The sequence below is a fragment of the Lithohypha guttulata genome (genome assembly GCF_036872675.1).
Source record: "Lithohypha guttulata strain CCFEE 5908 chromosome Unknown scaffold_6, whole genome shotgun sequence".
NCBI lineage: Eukaryota > Fungi > Ascomycota > Eurotiomycetes > Chaetothyriales > Trichomeriaceae > Lithohypha > Lithohypha guttulata.
In genome coordinates this window covers 581,046-598,062 of record NW_027042755.1, presented here as the reverse complement: position 1 = coordinate 598,062, position 17,017 = coordinate 581,046, and the positions used below count along the sequence as shown (strand labels likewise).

Below are 17,017 nucleotides of genomic sequence, written 5' to 3'. Positions count from 1 at the left end.
CAACGCTTAAACATAATCAATAGCGCGCTCGTGGAGTACTTTGCACGAGTCGGTCCTGACCGACCTGGATCCTGAACATTGTTGCTCGTTGCCTTTCCAGGTATTCTAAAACGGCAGTCCCTTTGTCTCTTTCAGACGCTCCTCTCCTGTCTGAGTCTCACAAAGTGACAGAGCGGCCCCATCTGCATCCTTGTTCATGCAGCTAACACAGCTAGTACGTTGTCTATGGTGTTCGCGCCCCGCAAGTTATATCTCGCGGACTCGAACTCTCATCCCATTTGCATCATACCAATCGTAGTCATCTGCAGGCACTTCTTCAGTACTAGATGGTACTTCACGGGACAAAAGCTTGTTCTTTGATCGTTTCGATGATGGCTCGGCTCGTCGATTATGCAGCTCTGGAGCGCTTCCGTCCGAACTGCTCGTGACGTATGCTGGAGCAGAAGGTCGACGCGTATGGTTCACTGGCGGACTTGGAGCAGCTGGCATGTGTTGGCTGTTCCGACCTGATTCAGCACCTATGCAACTCCGTCAGCAATGTACGCGCGAGAACAATTCAAACATACCCTCATCTATACTGAAGCGGCGACGACCCCGACTTTGACTTCTGCTACGACGTTCGTGGTACATACGACGTCGTGCCGCCTCCTCCGTCCTTGGTTCATAGTAGTGTTCTGCTTCTCTTGACTCGTGGTAGTCATTGCCCCGATGCTTGGAATCAGAACGGATGTGGCGATATGGATTACGAGAGCTGAACCTTGAAGAGGACAAGACACGTCTCTTCGAACCAGATCGTGGGATATCATTCCTGTGCATGCGATGCTCGATCATCTCTACTGATGGTAAATCTGGATTTGAGCTTTGACGAGTGAGCGAGCCTCGGGGCATTGTTGCTGGTCTGCTAGTCACCATTCTCAGCCTATACAGGTCAGTAGAGGATCACAAATTTCGTCAGGTTTGCATACCTGGGTGCTGTATCGACATAGCGAACTTCAAGTTCATCTTCCTCACCCGATGTGTCATCGTGGAGTCGATGATCTTCAACATAGACAATTCTCTTTCGTCTTCTTGCTTGTGACTGAGAAGGCTGATCAACATATCTTACAACTTCCACACTCGGCTGTCGACTTCTATATGTCCGACTCTTTCGTCTTCGTGGAATTCGTGGCTCAGAGATGTCGCTCTCCGAACTGGTATCCTCAGATCTTTGTGTAGCATAGTAGTCAAAGTCAACGTTGCGGTAGTTCGGTCGACTAGAAGAGCGTGCTCTCGATCTCGGCCGCTGGCTTCTCGCACGTGATGATGATCTAAATTGGCTTCGCGCTCGAGAACGACTTCTGGTATCCCTTTCTCTGTAGCTATCTGTGCTCTCACCTTCGCTGTCTGTTACCTCCTTTCGACATCTTCGGCATATGCTCGGACCAGGAAGCCCGCCCGGTGTGAGTTGATGCTTCCAATAATATCGAGCGGACCGGGAGCGACCGCAATTGCTGCACTTGTGTCTCGGATTGTCTGCGTTGAGATGAAGAGGATTGACCAAATTCTGTCCGTGAGGGACTGGGGCGAACATGTTGGGAGGCTGAGAGGCTTGGGAAATTGTGTTGGGTCCTCCGTGATGCATAGCAGGCATATTCATGTGCTGCGCCGGTCCATGTGCACTTAGAGCCTGAGTACCCGCTGGGACGTATGGATACATCCTCGGATGAGGTGTGTTGTAGTGCGGCACAACTGCTGAAGAGAGCGGGTTCTGTGCTGCACCTGGAATGTTCTCGTGGTGAATTGGTGGAGGAGAGAACGGAGGGACGAATGGGAGGTGATGATGTGGACTGAATTGACCCTGAAAATTGGCATGATTTGGTGCATTGGTGGTCGGAATGGGTGTCTTGCTACGTGCCATCTCAGGGTGTGCTTGCGGTTTCTGCTTGAGGCTTGATTTGGGCTCCTTATTATTTGCACTAGAGTGCAAAGCAGGAGTATTGGCAGGCGCAGGTGGCAGTTGAGGTGAAGAAGGAGCGCTTGCGGGTTTGGTGGTCGGTACTTGAGGTCGTTGTCTGAGTTCACGAAAAGCTTCAGCGATTTTCTGACGAAGCGACGGTACAGCAGGCTTCCTCATTACGTAGTAAGGACGACCATCAGAACCACGCTCGATCCACATGTACGAAGACATCAGGAAAGATTCTTTCAGTGGCTGGTACACGAGGAATGCACAGGGAAAGACGAGCGACTTACCTCGAGAATATCCTGCCTTGATAATAGACCGATTGAGGATAATCGTAATAGGATGTACCTACAGGATAATAGAATGGATACCGAGTGTACATGTCTGTGGCAGTAAAGTAGTTTGAAAAGCAAGCTTAGACGCAGGATTTGTCAAGTACTGGTTGTACCTTCACTTGCACCGGCTGCTCTGTGGAAAGGAAATAGTAAGTTGTTTCCAAGGCAAACACTTCCGATCTGTCACTTCATGGTACATCCTGTTTACGGAGGCATCGAGCTGGTGCAAGAAGAAAGAGACGGCTGCAACCATCGGCAATACCAGTTCCTACCTGTCTGCTGAAAGTGATGGATAGTTGAGCTTGTGCGTGAGTCCATCGAAGTGACGGAGATGGTGGCCTAGCCACCCATACAACCTTTCAAGCACTAGCCAGTAAACCTGATGCTCTTTCCTTCACTTCCGTCAAAGTATCAGCTTGTGCTACTATTTTCACTCTTCCCCTTGATTCACCGATGCTGAGGACTCCGAGGCGGCCCTTTCGTACAAGAATTTCAGCTGAAGGTGCGCAAGTAAGTCATTCATCTGTGCGTGTTCAAGTACAGCCTGTAGGTTTGACATGTCCTTTTTAGACGCGTCAATGACTTGCTCCGAGTGCGAATACACTTCTCTGTCAGAGGATCCCAGTGAAAGCTCGAGTAGAAGGTCTGTCACCACGGGACATAGATACACGTCAATTCTTGGCGTACGTCGTCCTGTCGCGTGGCTTTGAAGTCGATCCTCGTCGACCGTGCCACATGCCACGCAATTACGGACCTACACGTATACATTACACAAGCTGATCGACTAGTATTGAAGTTATTCATATAATGAGCTCTCTGATATTGCCAGTCTCGAAACCTGCTAACACGTAGTTCGATCGAATCTCCAATCGTTCTGCTCACCAGCAAGCTCTACAAGACATGCCATTCAATCAGGACGATACAAGGTTCTACCGTCAAGATGTTGACTCTAGAGGGCAGACTATGTCGGTCGACGAGCGAAGGGAGCTGCTAGAAAGATATCTTCCAAGACCTTCAGAACTGCGTTCAAGCTCGGCCCGTGAGCAGGTTCGTGACCAGAAGCGCAAACAACGACGCAGTAGACGACTTCGACCATACCTCAAGCAAAGATTACACCTCGCCATATACCTAATCATACAGCTCCTCTTCGGTATTTTCATACGTGTGCGGCAGATCGTTTCCGCACTCTTCCAGAAATTTATTGCGATCCGGCACTACCACCATCGGACGCCGGCATACATTCAAAAAGATCTCAAAGGGCTCAGTCGGCTGCCAGAACATCTCTCAGTAATACTCAGGTACGACGCTAGATCTGATGATGGACTAGAAACACTGCTGGATGATGTCGCAGAGCTTGCAGCCTGGTCGACCGCTGCTGGCATACCACTGCTCAGCGTCTACGAAAAGACAGGAGTCCTCAAGCAATACATGTCTGCTGTTCAGGAAATAGTGCAGCAGAAACTCGTCCTATACTTCGGCGCACCCCCATCAACACCTGTTCTACAAGTCTTCGCACCCAACTACCCGTCTCTGTCTCCTTTACCATCTCCACAAATCAATGGTACCACAAACACCAATCTCAATTTGAGTCTTCTACTCCTCTCAGAATCCGACGGTAGAGAAACTCTCGTTGACTTAACCCGCACACTCACCGAGATGGCTCAAGCACATAAGTTGCGACCGAAGGACATCACAGTCGATCTCATCGATACCGAAATCAGTGCAAGTACCAGCGCTCCTGCTCCATCTAGCAACCCACAACGCACACACGGACACAAGAAGACCAATGGTGTCAAGCACGACGACACATACCTCCCCTCGGAGCCAGATTTACTCATTGTCTTTGCACCAGTCATCAAGCTCGACGGATATCCTCCGTGGCAGATAAGATTGACAGAGATCTTTTGCGTTGGTGATAGTGGTGGAGACGTGAGTGGAAGATCGAGGACAAGGGTTGAGTATCAGGGTTTCCTGAGGGCATTGTGGAATTATGCTGGTGCTGAGTTTCGCTTTGGTAGCTAGAATTCGAGAAGTTCCAGGTTGTACAATCACATTACGTGTATCAGCGTCCTGCTGCCACTATTGTCTCTCTCAGTCGTTTTCTCGTATCATGACATTGCCCTTGCCATGTAATTCGAGCACACTTGAGTATCAAGGCGAACACCCAAGGTGAGAATTACCGGATATGCTTCGACTAACTTACGGCATACTCGTTGAACCACCAACCTAGCTGTACAAGATAAGCACGGAAGATATCAAGACCTACGACGAACTACATGCTCCGGTCAAGCGACGACAACGACGAAACGTGCACAGCAAAAATCTCTGCGCAGCCTAGTAGAGGCTGGTATGATGATCTTGGGCACCCCGTTTGGCTCTAATGAGCACCGGGTATTGATCAGGTTTGAACTCGTTCTTGTCATTCTCTCATCGACCAGTGTAAATACTGGGGCGTGCTATCTGTAGCATCTCTTCTACTTCCCACTAACGGGATCCTTTGCAGTCAGGTATACTTGTAGTCCTCAACCTAACATCAACTTGATGCGTCGTGTCAAGAGTGTGTGTTCGCCAGTAACGTCGTCTTCATGATTCCGCATTCCAAACACATAATTTACTTGAGAGGAATGAACCGAGAGGAGTGAGTGGCACCAATACCAGGTCGACCGTGCTTGACAGGCTTGTATGAGATCGAGAATTCACCAAGGTAGAACCCAACCATTTCAGGCTTAATTTCGACCTGGTTGAACTCTTTGCCGGAGTAGACGCCAACAACTGAGCCGATCATCTCTGGAACAATGATCATGTCTCGAAGATGTGTCTTGACAAGGTCTGGCTTCTCGTTGGGCTTGGCCTCTTGTTTGGCCTTTCGGAGTTTCTTGATCAGACCCATAGGACGTCGCTTGAGACCACGGTTGAATCGCCTTCGTGCACGAGCATGGAGAATGGTAAGGAGTTCATTCGATGGGATATCCAGGAGCCTGTGAGTGTTTAGTTGGACGTCTTGCCGACAGTGCTGAAATGTAATGCGACGTACTGGTCAAGGTCGATTCCTCTGTATGAGAATTTTCTGAATGCTCTTCTCTTCTTGATCTCGGCAGCCTCCTCGGCGTTCTATCAATTCTATCAGTATTCGCGCATTCCTAACCACTGCGATAGTGCTCACGTAGTTTTCGTCGGCCATCTTGATTGCTATGTGTGGTCGAAGTTGGTCAAGTCGGACAGAACGTCAATCGAGCAATGTGGACGGCAACTGCTTCGCCAAGCAATTTCGTGCTAAGCCGCTTTTGACTCGGAGCGCCAAGATTTCTGCCCACATCGAATCACTCGTGGGAAGTGCTCGGGCTGCGACTTCCACAAGATTTTGACACACACGCATATCTGAACATTGAAGACCAGTCTGCGCCCGTCGCTTAAATTGATTGTTCTCTTGTTCGACCACCTCGAAATTACTGTCAGTTGTTGCGCAAATCGAGGCAGGCACTGAATACTAATAAGTACAGATAAACTCAAAATGAAGCACCTCGCAGCATATCTTCTTCTCGGCCTCGCTGGTAACACCAGCCCGTCCGCCGACGATGTCAAGGGTGTCCTCTCCTCTGTCGGTATTGACGCAGATGATGAGAGACTAGAGAAGCTTTTGTCTGAGCTCGAAGGCAAGGACATCAACGAGGTATGAAATGAGGATTTTGAATGTGCAAAAAGATATACTGACACCGGTCATAGCTGATCGCCGAAGGCTCTACTAAGCTCGCATCCGTCCCAACTGGTGGTTCGGGTGGTGGTGCTGCTGCTGGTGGCGCCGCCGCTGCCGCTGGTGGTGCTGCTCCAGCTGAGGAGGCTAAGGAGGAAGCAAAGGAAGAAGAGAAGGAGGAATCCGACGAAGATATGGGTTTCGGTCTCTTCGACTAAGCTGTTCGCTCCACGTTCTGAAATATGGCACGGTTTTGAGATCATGGTCTTGTGCAATCTGCGACAGATTACTGTGGTCCTATCTTCCCATCCGCATTTAGATTGCGTCCTCGGCTTCATTCTTCGGTCTACTTCAAGGAGAGGGCCTGGCTGCATGAAGCGAAAGTGGTCAGAATGGCAGTCCGAGCAGGATGATTTTTTACGAAGGTACTCATGACTTCAATGCGAACAATTTTCTCAATCTATCAGCAGTCCTTCTACCAGTCCATGCAGGACGCGTCAAACAGGTCCTTAAATGCTTGTGGGATGACTGTGGGCTGGAGCAGAGAAAGGTATCTAGGAGATCATCAAGTGGTTTTCTTGCTCGTACAGGTACTCCTGAAAACGGGGCCATTCGAGCACATGTGCATGTCCCTTACTCTTCGTGTCTTTATGTTTGTGTCTTCTCGTACTGAGAACGCCCTGTTATTCCTGCATGTTTATATGAAAGCATCAGTCAGCCTATGTGAGTAATGCTCCTAAACCTCCCAACAACATCGAATCTGTCTGCTGTAACCTGTCACTGAGCAAAGCCTTGTTCGACACAAACGATCCCCACGATCGCCATGGCAAATACAGTGCCGTGTTGTTGGATGGTGTCTGGCACTTTTGAAAAAGATCTGTGGGTGACGGTTCTCTAATAAAGTTGCCGCTCGACGCTGCCAAATCTTGAAAATCATCCATCCCACCACGTCACACAGGCCGGCTTGCGCCATATTTCGTTGACAGAAGCCGGCAACAACTCATCGGAGCAAACTGCTCGCGCCCGCTTTGGCTGTTTCCAGCGACCTCATGTCAGTGCTTTCTTTCTTTCCTATCGGCTCTTACTGCTATAAGTAGGTGCTTGCAATCTGTTCGTGCGCGAATGTTTCTTCTCTTCTGTATCTCGTAGTGTTCACGGGGGGCGTTTGTGCCTTCTGAATTTACTAATAACTATGCATCAACAAACGACGAGATTCAAATAGGTCGATCGATTCCAATCTCAGCCACCCGGACTCACCGTTCTTCTCTTCCCAACATTTGCCTCCAATATGAGTTTCCTCGGCGATCTCGTCAACACGATTGGTGGCGACAAAGCTCCTGCGCCGCCTATCAGACCTTCTTCGAGACCAGCGAGCACGAATGCTCCATTGTCCTTACTTTCGAAGAGTGCGCCTTCTACACCATCCGGAGCACCGAATGCCAAGCCGGTCTACAAAGGAACAGCTGGCATTACATCGTCTCAACAGGGCGGTGGTTTAAAGAGGAAAGCTGAAGATATTTCTACTGAACGACCTGTAAAATTGCAGAAGCCTTTGTTGCAGACAAATTCTGACAATGGCCAGAAAACCACTAAACCGAACGGATCCGAAACTAGGTCTCCCATCACATCAAAACCTCCTTCAAATGGCTTGCCGTCCTCTATTGCACCACAAACCACCGCAAAGCCTTTAGCAAAACCGGCCCCGAGAGGTTCGTACGCTGATCTGTTAGCGAGAGCGAAAGAGGCACAACAGACAAAGACGCCAAGTCAGATCGGAATGATCCATCACAAGGCAACGGACAAAGTCAAGCCATCTAAGCTAAACGAAAAGTTGGCTGAGAGGAAGAAAGAGGACCAGGACAAAAGCAAGCCAGGTTTACCACTGTCAAAAGCCGGTACAACTGGAAAGTCTGAATCTCGATATCGAATTGGTAGTCCCGTGAAGAAGGTTGAGAAAGACATTCCAAAACAGCCGAAGAAGCCGCAGCCACCACTGCATGGACCAGCGGTGTACAAAGGTACGATGGGCCAGGCAGCCAAGCGGCCAGTAGACGAGATTCGTCGTAAGAAGCCAAGTCGAAACGATGACTACCTCGGTACAGATGAGGAAGACGAAGGAGATTATGGCTATGACGATGAGGATGAAGACGATTATGGTTCCGATGCATCAGACGCCATGGAAGGTGGTGGGTTTGACGAACTTGAGGAAGAGGAACGTATGGCAGAGAAGATTGCAAGAGATGAAGATGCTCGAGAGTTGGCACTAGAGCAGAGATTGAAGAAGGAGAAGCTGGAGAGGAAGCAGAAATTGGCGGCTTTGGCTAAGAAGCACAAATAAGCCTGCTTCGAGACAACTCACACCATTGTTATATATTCCTTTTCAAAGTGTTGTACTTTAGCGAAAGGCGCTGGTGGTCACTTGCGATCCTCAAGACTTTAGCAGTTCTTGAGTCTGGGCCGAATCCGGTTATATACTATTCTTAGGGCAATAAGATAGCACACCAGAACTTGCTGTTGCTGAGAGTGTCTTACTGACTCTCACCTCGTGATTTTTCTTCATTCTCACATAAACGATCACGGTGAGTATCAATCTCCTCTGGGCTGCACCATCGATACAGCTCGTGTCGAATGACAGACATGTGGCCCGTCAAATTCAGGTTACAGAAATATTCATCCAGCCTGTGTCATGGTTTTGACATGTCCAGCCAACAACAGCCTTGATCTAGCAGAAAATTCGCCTCCTTGTCCCATTCAATCAGTGCCGAGTACTTCTTCACTCATGACCCCAGCACAGACTAGATCGTAACGATGTCGTTCTCCTTTTCCTTCTCCGGCGAAGACATAGACGATCAGGATGGTTGTGAATCTACAACCACAGATATTGCTGCAAAGCTTGAAAACACAAACATAGATTCATCTCAGACCTCGATCTCTCCAAAACGCCATACACTTACAGAACTGCTAGAATCGTTGCCAGATCAGATATCATACAACTGGCATGATGTTCCTGCCTCTCAAATACAACCAGGCGATGGCGGAACCCAAGCAGCAGGTCATGGTGCAAGGATACCAAGACGAGCATTATTCGACATACGACAACAATTGATGTTCGAGTCTGATCCTACCGCACATGATAGGAAGGGTGACCAGATCACGGCAGAAAGTCTCCTGGAAGGTTTACAGACGGGTGATCTGAGCACAGGCGTCTACGAAGGTGGTTTCAAGACCTGGGAGTGTGCTGTTGATCTCGCCGGCTATGTGAGCTGTACTTTCGGAGATGTTGGTATTGTTGGCGATGTGCATAGACATATCATCGAACTTGGGGCTGGGAGTGCCATTCCAAGTCTTGCGTTACTACAGAAAGCCCTGAGATACAGGCAGTCAAGGTGCGATGACAGGTGTCAATGGAGCAAAGTGAGGTTCACGTTATGTGACTACAATGAAGATGTGCTGAGGTTATGTACGGCTGTCAATGTCTTTTTGACTACTGTGCTATCGTCTGAAGGTGAGACAGAACAAGGCACATTAGCAGAGGAAGAGGATTTAGAGATTAAACCTGACCTCGTGAGAAAGACCTTACAGACATTGGTCGATGCAAACATCCAGGTCGACTTCATTTCCGGAGGCTGGGGAGACGGGTTCACAAACCTGCTACACTCGAATCACACGAACGGCGAGCTGCACACCACCACCAATCACACCTTACTCCTTGCGAGTGAGACAATCTATTCTCCAGCCTCGCTTGACATCTTCTCTCAGATGGTGCTCGAGCTCCTGACCCCTCATGATGACGGAGACAGCCAGAGAATACGAGCCCTGATAGCTGCAAAGAAGGTATACTTTGGCGTTGGTGGAGGAGTCGCCGAGTTCGAAGATACTATAAGAAGTCACAATGGCAGACTGGAGACTGTACTCGATGTCAAAGGAGCAGGAGTGGGGAGGGTCATTCTAGAGGTCTTTACAAGTTGAATATCCACTCCTGAGAGAAGTATTCAGTCAACTCAGCTGTACACCAGCTCGAACAGGCCCAAGCAGGTATTGCTAGCAAGAAGGACAGCGGAACCTGGTCCTTCATGTCGATAATCAGCAACACTAATATCTTAAGGTGGTTATGTTCACAGCGTCAAACAGATACGCAGGATGGATTCTGGCCTGAATTTTGCTGCTTGGGCCAATGACATCTAAGTCGAACCATCAGTACGACGTGAGCCTCTTAAGGCAAAAAGTGACTGTGTCGATATCGGCTTCCGCTATATCATGGTCAGCCTCCTCACAGCAACCAAAACAAGTTCAGCACAGAACTCTATGCAATGTCAGATTAGCTGTAAAGGAAAACAGATTGGGTGGAAGGTATAGCTAGGATACTGGGGAATCATATAGTACAAACCCTCTGCAAAGGTGTATCGTGTCGTCTCTTTCGACATAGTAATAATACCAATCAACCACAAACCACAAATTAGAACTCCAATCAAATGCATAGACCAGCTGCCGCTGTTCTGGTACTGTTCATTTCCCACCACCAAGCTCTTCTGCTTCCAACAGCCACCACGACGCTGGTGTTCGTTCACCTTGGGTATCCTGTCGTAGTGTACGTCGTTCAAAAAGTGGAAGTCGATGAGGAATTGAGAGATACGTCGTGGGCCGACACACTTAGTGCGAGAAATCGTTCGAATGATTCGCAATGATAATCGTCCGTCTTCGTCCTCGATCCTGAAGAGGTCGTTCTGCAAGCGACTGCTGCTCCAGTCACGCCTTCTCGCTAATAGCAACCAAACCACTCTTCTCCGACAACTTCTCCTTCCTGACGTAGTCCTGGTTCGTCATGCGCCTGCTCAACGCTCGTTCGACCTTCGCACCCAAGCTGACTTTGCTCATGTTATCTTGCTTTTGTTCGCTCGGGACGAATCTCTGTTCACTGAGAGGTTTGTTCGCTAGCCTTTCGAGGCCCTGTGATAGTTGTTTGATTTCGGCCATGCCGGTTTCTATCGTCGCGGTTGAGATGCTGTTGAATGATGGGGAGGCGCTGTATGTGCTGAAACGTGTGGAAGCGCGTTTTGAGGATATTGTCTATGGATGAGTCAGTATGCAAATGGATTGGCGAATGGAGGGTGGTAAAAAGCATACACTCGGGGCCATGATAGGTCGCTCGGAGTCGAGAGAGATGCGAGGCATCGTGAAGGGTGGTGCTTGAGTTCGAAATCTATTGGAATTGAAGGATGCGACGATCAAGTTGCTTCGACGTCAACACTGTGTATGAGGCACCTTACAATTTCGATATTGCAGTTGATTCCAGATGTACTCCGCAGTTTTCTTGACCGACAAACAGGGACGTCAACCAACTGTATTTGTTTGTGATGGTGATAAATGAGATGATTCGGGTGACCTAGGTACGTTCAGGTGTGGCACAGGAGAAATCTAGTGACGCCTGATGACACAGCGGAGGTAGGATCTGCGTTTGAAGGAGGAGAAGTGTCGAAGCTAAAAGAGACTAAAGAGCAGATCGACGGAGGAGAAATCAGTGTTCTACAGAAGTTTATTGAACTGGAATAACGTCCTGAATAATCAAGCACAGACAATACAAGTCGGACTTCTTTCAAGTAGAGATAGCTTCTGGAATTTGACAGTGGGTCGTTCGTCTTTCGTCACAAGGGATCTAAAGGTCTCGATCGTGAGTTGAAGTGCGCCTCCCGGCACAATGGGTGACGATGAAACACAATCGCACATGGAGAGGAAAACACGCGACGCACTGCTAACGTGGATATTAGCTAAGAAAATAGCCCAAACAAGCCGTTTGGTAAGCACTGGTGGGAAGCTACAACTCAATTTAAGCAAGCCATAACTCTCCTGCAGCAAAATAGACCTCCGCGAAGCTCGATGGAACATGCACCGAACCATGCTAGGTGGCCTTATTTGTGTCAGACTACGAATCACATGTAGAAGGAATGTGGCGCTAGGGGCCTGTGTGGCAGCCACGTGGAAGTGAATTTGTCTCGAGTTCAGCTTCCGTTATTAGTACCTCTTTTTGAGAGCTTCATGTGATCATTGACATTGATCAGACTTTGGAGGCTGACATTGAAACTGCTGAAGGTTAAGAATTACGGTATTAATCTCACAAGTATAGAAACAGAGATCGTGAGTAGATGCCCAGGTATGCATTTCTGGTGCCCGCCCTTCCACGATGAGTAATGTAGGTCCTTTCAGCGGATTCTTGATGATCAAGACGATCAGTGCTAGATCGACATACCTGTATCTATACAAGCTGTGCTGCGCGTGTCAGGGCTAGCTCACGTTTGAGCAAAACCAGAGATCGCCTCTGGAAGCACTGATATCCTCCAGCCTCTCCTGCATTGACGTGCTTGCAAGTCAGATGTCTGGGACCGGAAACTATGCGCAAAATGCGCCACTCTGTCACCCACCGTCCTCTTGGTGTGCCTGTTGAAACTCATTTCCGCGATCGACAGCAGCCATGCGTATATACTTTGTCGACAATTCGAGTGTATCAAGAGAAAGTCGCCTTCGTTCACGCATTTGGGGGCTCGACAGAAAATTTGGGCTTGTATTGCTTACCTCCTCCGTCCTCTGTTGCTCGAAACAGCAACGACCAGGTAATGGGGCTAGGTAGTAATTCGATTGTGTCATATTTTGAACTTCTCTAGATATTCGGTAGCAGCTTTCAGTGCCTCGTCGACCTTGGTGATCTCAGTCCCATTACCTTGTGCAGTCGTACCTTTGACACCAGCCTTACCACCGACGATGCCAATCACCGAGTCTGACCAGTCCTTCGCATTAATACCGGCCTTCGCTCCATCCTAAACAGTGTTAGCTCTGCTGATTTGATAATAGCTTCTGACTTACAGGACCAACGACACACGCGTGCTGCACCCTACCACTTCCATCGTCCTCAGAAGCAAAGATGTACAGAGTCTTATCTTTCTGCTTTTTGCTAATCTCCTTCAACACTTCGTTGAATGCTTTAGAACCACCTCCTAGAGGCAGTCGGACGACACCACCCGTGGCGTTTTTCTGTTCGGCCAAGTACGAATCCAATACATCGAGGCCCTTCTTCTTTTCCTCGTTCTGCTTCTTTTTCTGATGGTCGAGATTTTCTCTTATGATCTTCTCCATCTGCTTGCGTAATTTTGTCTTTCGAATGGCGGAGATTACAAGGTTATTGAGTTCGACATTGATGGTCTTTGACTGCTGCTCTTTATCTGGGCTGTATGGCATCTTCTCGAGACGGTCCAATCGCTCGCTGAATTCGTCAGCAACTCTTTGCACTTCATGTGCATCATTGCCAGTCACTGCGATCATTCTGCGAATACCTTTGGCAATGCCACTCTCTTCTAATATGACTAGATCTTTGATGTCTGCAGTTGTCTTGACATGAGTACCACCACAGAACTCAATGCTGACCTTTCGCCAGGCCGGGTCCTTAACGTTCTTCAAGATATCGTCTACCTCGACACCAACAGATACGACGCGGACAGGATCAGGGTATGTTTCGCCAAACACCGCACGTAGTCCTTCAATTTCTCGTGCGATAGATAGCGGTACGTCTTGGGCGTATACGGTGCTATTCTGCCGTATGTACTCAGTCGACAGCTCTTCAATAGTAGCAAGTTCGGTGTCAGTCACTGCTTGTTTGTGGCTGAAATCGAATCGCAGCTTTTCTTGTGCAACTAATGATCCTTTCTGATCGACACCATCTCCTAATACTTCTCTGAGCGCGAAGTTGAGAACGTGAGTGCCAGTGTGATTGCTTCGTATTGGGCCTCTTCGATCCTCTTCGTATTCTGTCGTTACAACGTCGCCTCGTGTGAAGCGACCGTACTTCATATAACCTGTATGTAAGACATATCCTGCGTATAGTTGAACGTTTTCAACTGCCATCTCGGCAACGCCGTCGATAACGATTCGACCAGTGTCGTTTTCTTGACCACCTTGTTCAGCATATAAGCATGTCTTGTCCACGATGATACCTATCTGATCGCCATCTGGAATGTCTTTTGTGTCTTCGTAAAATTTCTTCGCATGAAAAATAGCTTGTATCTTCGCGTCCGACACATTCTCTCGGCCATATTTGTAGTGATCGTCCGTCTTTGTCACTCCTGGCATCACCTCGAGCTCGCTCAGGTTGTGTACATCAAGCTTTACCAGATCAGCAGCAGCCTTCTTCTCGCCTTTGCTTGCTTCTTTGGCTTTTAGTCGTGCTTCTTCGAATTCGTTGTCATCGATAGTCAGACCTCTTTCCTCAGCCATTAATCTCGTCAAATCAACAGGGAAACCGAAGGTGTCGTATAACCGCCAGACATCCGCCCCATGCAGTTTCTTGTCTGAGGAGTTGACTTTTCCAGCATAATCTTCGAATTGCTTCTCGCCTCGATCTAACGTCTTGGCAAACGAAAGTTCCTCCTCATTCAGAATCTCCTTGACTTCTTCCTGCTTGCGAACGATCTCGGGGAACATGCCACCCATCTGGTCGACCAAAGTAGGCACAATCTTGGAGAAGAAATCGCCTATTTCGACCTTCATGTATTTCCTGGCATATCGGGCACCTCTTCTTAACACTCGGCGCACAACGTAACCTCTTCCCTCATTGTTTGGAATACCACCATCGCTGATGGCAAAGGTGAGGGTTCTGACATGATCGGCGATGACACGATAGGCAGTATCAACACCGTCTTCGTCCTCAGCTCCGAATTTGCCAGTGTAAGGTCGAGTACCAGTAATTTCCTGTATGCGTGCGAAGAGCGGCGTAAATACGTCCGTGTCGTAGTTTGAATATTTGTCTTGCAATATCGAAACGAGTCTTTCGAAGCCCATACCGGTATCGACGTGCTTAGCAGGGAGTGATCTCAGGCTCTTATCTGGTTCTCTATTATACTGGATAAACACGTTGTTCCATACCTCGATGACCATAGGATCATCCTGGTTGACTAGATGAGCAGCATTTCTACCACCTATTCTGTCGTAGTGAATTTCTGAACATGGACCGCATGGACCTTGATCACCCATCTCCCAGAAGTTATCCTTCATGTTACCTGGTAGGATGTGATCTTCCGGCACACCTACAGACTTCCATATCTCTTTCGCCTCAAGGTCTGGCTCGAGCCCGCCTGCCTCGCTGCCCTCGAAGTAGGTTACGTAGAGGCGATCAGGATCGAGACCGAACTCTTTCGTAAGCAGCTCCCAGGACCATTGTATAGCCTCTTTCTTGAAGTAGTCTCCGAACGACCAATTACCCAACATCTCAAAGAAAGTATGGTGATAGCTGTCTTTACCGACATCGTCCAGATCGTTGTGCTTGCCTCCAGCTCGTATACATTTCTGAGTATTGACGGCTCGTTTGTATTGACCTTCTTTGGAAGAGGGGTCGACGGTACCTAGGAAGATAGGTTTGAACTGGTTCATGCCAGCATTGGTGAAGAGAAGAGTTGGATCTGACAGTGGCACGACTGGGGAGGACTTGACAAACGTATGCTCTCGTGCTTTAAAGTAATTCAGGAAAGCATCTCTGACCTTCTGAGCACTCCATTGAGGAGGCTCGGTGGTGGTAGAGGCCATCCTCGTAAGGATTTGGCCAATATGTGGGACTCTATACGCGCGGTCAGGACGAGACAGGCGGTGCTGAAATCGTAAAGAGCGTGTGGCAATTGTCGCAGAGGTGGTGGTCAACTTTTTTGTATTGTGCTTGAGGTGACTCAAGGGCCGCCAATAACAGGTCGTGTGCTGCGGGACAATCGCGGCGAGGGACAAGCTGGACGCGCTCGAGGAACGACTGGAACTCCAACCTCCGCAACGCATCAATCGAGTCTCAGTCGTTCTGTCTGCTTCCGTGTGATTCGGCTAGCGAGTACAACGCAGCACATTTACAAGATCCTGTCGCAAAGTGCGCGAACTGGTCAAGAATGATGAAGCGAAGATAGTAGAAGAAGACAAGTTGTGATTTACCGTACAGAATCAGATCTAGCACCAGCAAATGACCACTGTACCTGCGGGAGACCACTACTACTACAATCAATACTCTCCTCCTGTGTCGCCCAAGTCGATTCCCCACGGCTACAAACGCAAGGCGTCAACTCAAGAAGATGACGAGCTAGAGACCAACAGTGCAATCTCGCACTCGCTGAAGAAGTTGCGCTTGAGTAAGTCGTCTAGAAGTCTGACGGATCATGTGCTGAAGACAAGTCCAGACTCCAAGCGCGCAACTGTACAGCTTACTCAGGATTTCGTTCCTGTAGGACTGTCCTACCGTGATGCCAGTCCGTCCGAAGCGTCGTTGAGTGCCCGTAGCGCCCAGCAGAGTCGGCACAACTCTTATGTCCATAACGATAGATCAAATGAGGACGACTTCATGCCGGTCGATGAGACTCCGGACAGAGTCTGGGTGCATGACCTTGATGCTGAAGTGGCCGAGATTGAAGCTGAAGAGGCTAGGCAGAAGTACGACAATGGTATTCGTTTCGCTGGGCAAACCAAGGACTACATCAAACTTCCAGACCATCTCTTACGGCCCAATACAGCAGCCAACGATCCTGCTGCGAATATGCAGATGATACTATACCGAGATCCAATCAGTATCAGTGTGCCGGAAGAGGACGATGCTGTACGAAAGACGATCCTGGATGCACGCCGTAGAGTACGGGAGAAGCTGGCGGAAGAAAGAGAACTTGCTACAATTACTGCACAGCATTTGGCTCCTGTGCCTCGTCCGAACGTGGAACACTACGACGAATCAGAGAACCACGGCAACGACGATGAAATGGACTTGGATTAGATTCAGCAAGGCCTTGGCTCAAGTTGTGCCTCTAAAGCACCATGCAATGAAAGATATTTGCAGAACCTCGCAAACCATACAAACATATATCATACGATGTCACAATGGTTCGTGGCCGTGCACCAGATTTTCAACATTTGCTGGTTCATTTCGTCAGACATGACCATACCACCAGACGGTGTGCGTAATCGTCAAATATGCAGGTAATCCACTTCCCATGTCCAGGCCACAAAGACCACATACGCTTGCATCCATTCGTAAAGTTGCCAAAACGC

The 17,017-nt window shown here is 48.8% G+C and overlaps 8 protein-coding genes across 8 annotated transcripts; 5 read left to right on the top strand and 3 right to left on the bottom strand.

The window, feature by feature from the left end:
• Nucleotides 1-3,174: 3,174 nt before the first annotated feature.
• Nucleotides 3,175-4,296, top strand: LTR64_007645 (uncharacterized protein; the record flags this gene model as incomplete). Its single annotated transcript, XM_064901963.1, has 1 exon — nt 3,175-4,296. One exon carries the CDS (start codon nt 3,175-3,177, stop codon nt 4,294-4,296), a length of 1,122 nt encoding a protein of 373 aa, XP_064751642.1.
• A 589-nt stretch (nt 4,297-4,885) lies between these two features.
• RPS15 (ribosomal protein S15) lies at nt 4,886-5,455 on the bottom strand (the record flags this gene model as incomplete). Its single annotated transcript, XM_064901962.1, has 3 exons — nt 4,886-5,252; nt 5,309-5,385; nt 5,438-5,455. 3 exons carry the CDS (start codon nt 5,453-5,455, stop codon nt 4,886-4,888), a joined length of 462 nt encoding a protein of 153 aa, XP_064751641.1.
• Nucleotides 5,456-5,785: 330 nt separating this feature from the next.
• RPP2B (60S acidic ribosomal protein P2) lies at nt 5,786-6,183 on the top strand (the record flags this gene model as incomplete). The annotated part of the gene is made up of 2 exons (XM_064901961.1): nt 5,786-5,944; nt 5,998-6,183. The coding sequence occupies 2 exons, from the start codon at nt 5,786-5,788 to the stop codon at nt 6,181-6,183; spliced, it is 345 nt and encodes a 114-aa protein (XP_064751640.1).
• A 1,070-nt stretch (nt 6,184-7,253) lies between these two features.
• On the top strand, nt 7,254-8,303 carry LTR64_007642 (uncharacterized protein; the record flags this gene model as incomplete). The annotated part of the gene is made up of 2 exons (XM_064901960.1): nt 7,254-7,499; nt 7,548-8,303. The coding sequence occupies 2 exons, from the start codon at nt 7,254-7,256 to the stop codon at nt 8,301-8,303; spliced, it is 1,002 nt and encodes a 333-aa protein (XP_064751639.1).
• A 470-nt stretch (nt 8,304-8,773) lies between these two features.
• On the top strand, nt 8,774-9,934 carry LTR64_007641 (uncharacterized protein; the record flags this gene model as incomplete). Its single annotated transcript, XM_064901959.1, has 1 exon — nt 8,774-9,934. One exon carries the CDS (start codon nt 8,774-8,776, stop codon nt 9,932-9,934), a length of 1,161 nt encoding a protein of 386 aa, XP_064751638.1.
• A 777-nt stretch (nt 9,935-10,711) lies between these two features.
• LTR64_007640 (uncharacterized protein) lies at nt 10,712-11,137 on the bottom strand (the record flags this gene model as incomplete). Its single annotated transcript, XM_064901958.1, has 2 exons — nt 10,712-11,032; nt 11,090-11,137. The coding sequence occupies 2 exons, from the start codon at nt 11,135-11,137 to the stop codon at nt 10,712-10,714; spliced, it is 369 nt and encodes a 122-aa protein (XP_064751637.1).
• Nucleotides 11,138-12,600: 1,463 nt separating this feature from the next.
• Nucleotides 12,601-15,529, bottom strand: ALA1 (Alanine--tRNA ligase; the record flags this gene model as incomplete). The annotated part of the gene is made up of 2 exons (XM_064901957.1): nt 12,601-12,774; nt 12,821-15,529. 2 exons carry the CDS (start codon nt 15,527-15,529, stop codon nt 12,601-12,603), a joined length of 2,883 nt encoding a protein of 960 aa, XP_064751636.1.
• A 415-nt stretch (nt 15,530-15,944) lies between these two features.
• On the top strand, nt 15,945-16,742 carry LTR64_007638 (uncharacterized protein; the record flags this gene model as incomplete). Its single annotated transcript, XM_064901956.1, has 2 exons — nt 15,945-16,110; nt 16,159-16,742. 2 exons carry the CDS (start codon nt 15,945-15,947, stop codon nt 16,740-16,742), a joined length of 750 nt encoding a protein of 249 aa, XP_064751635.1.
• Nucleotides 16,743-17,017: the final 275 nt, after the last annotated feature.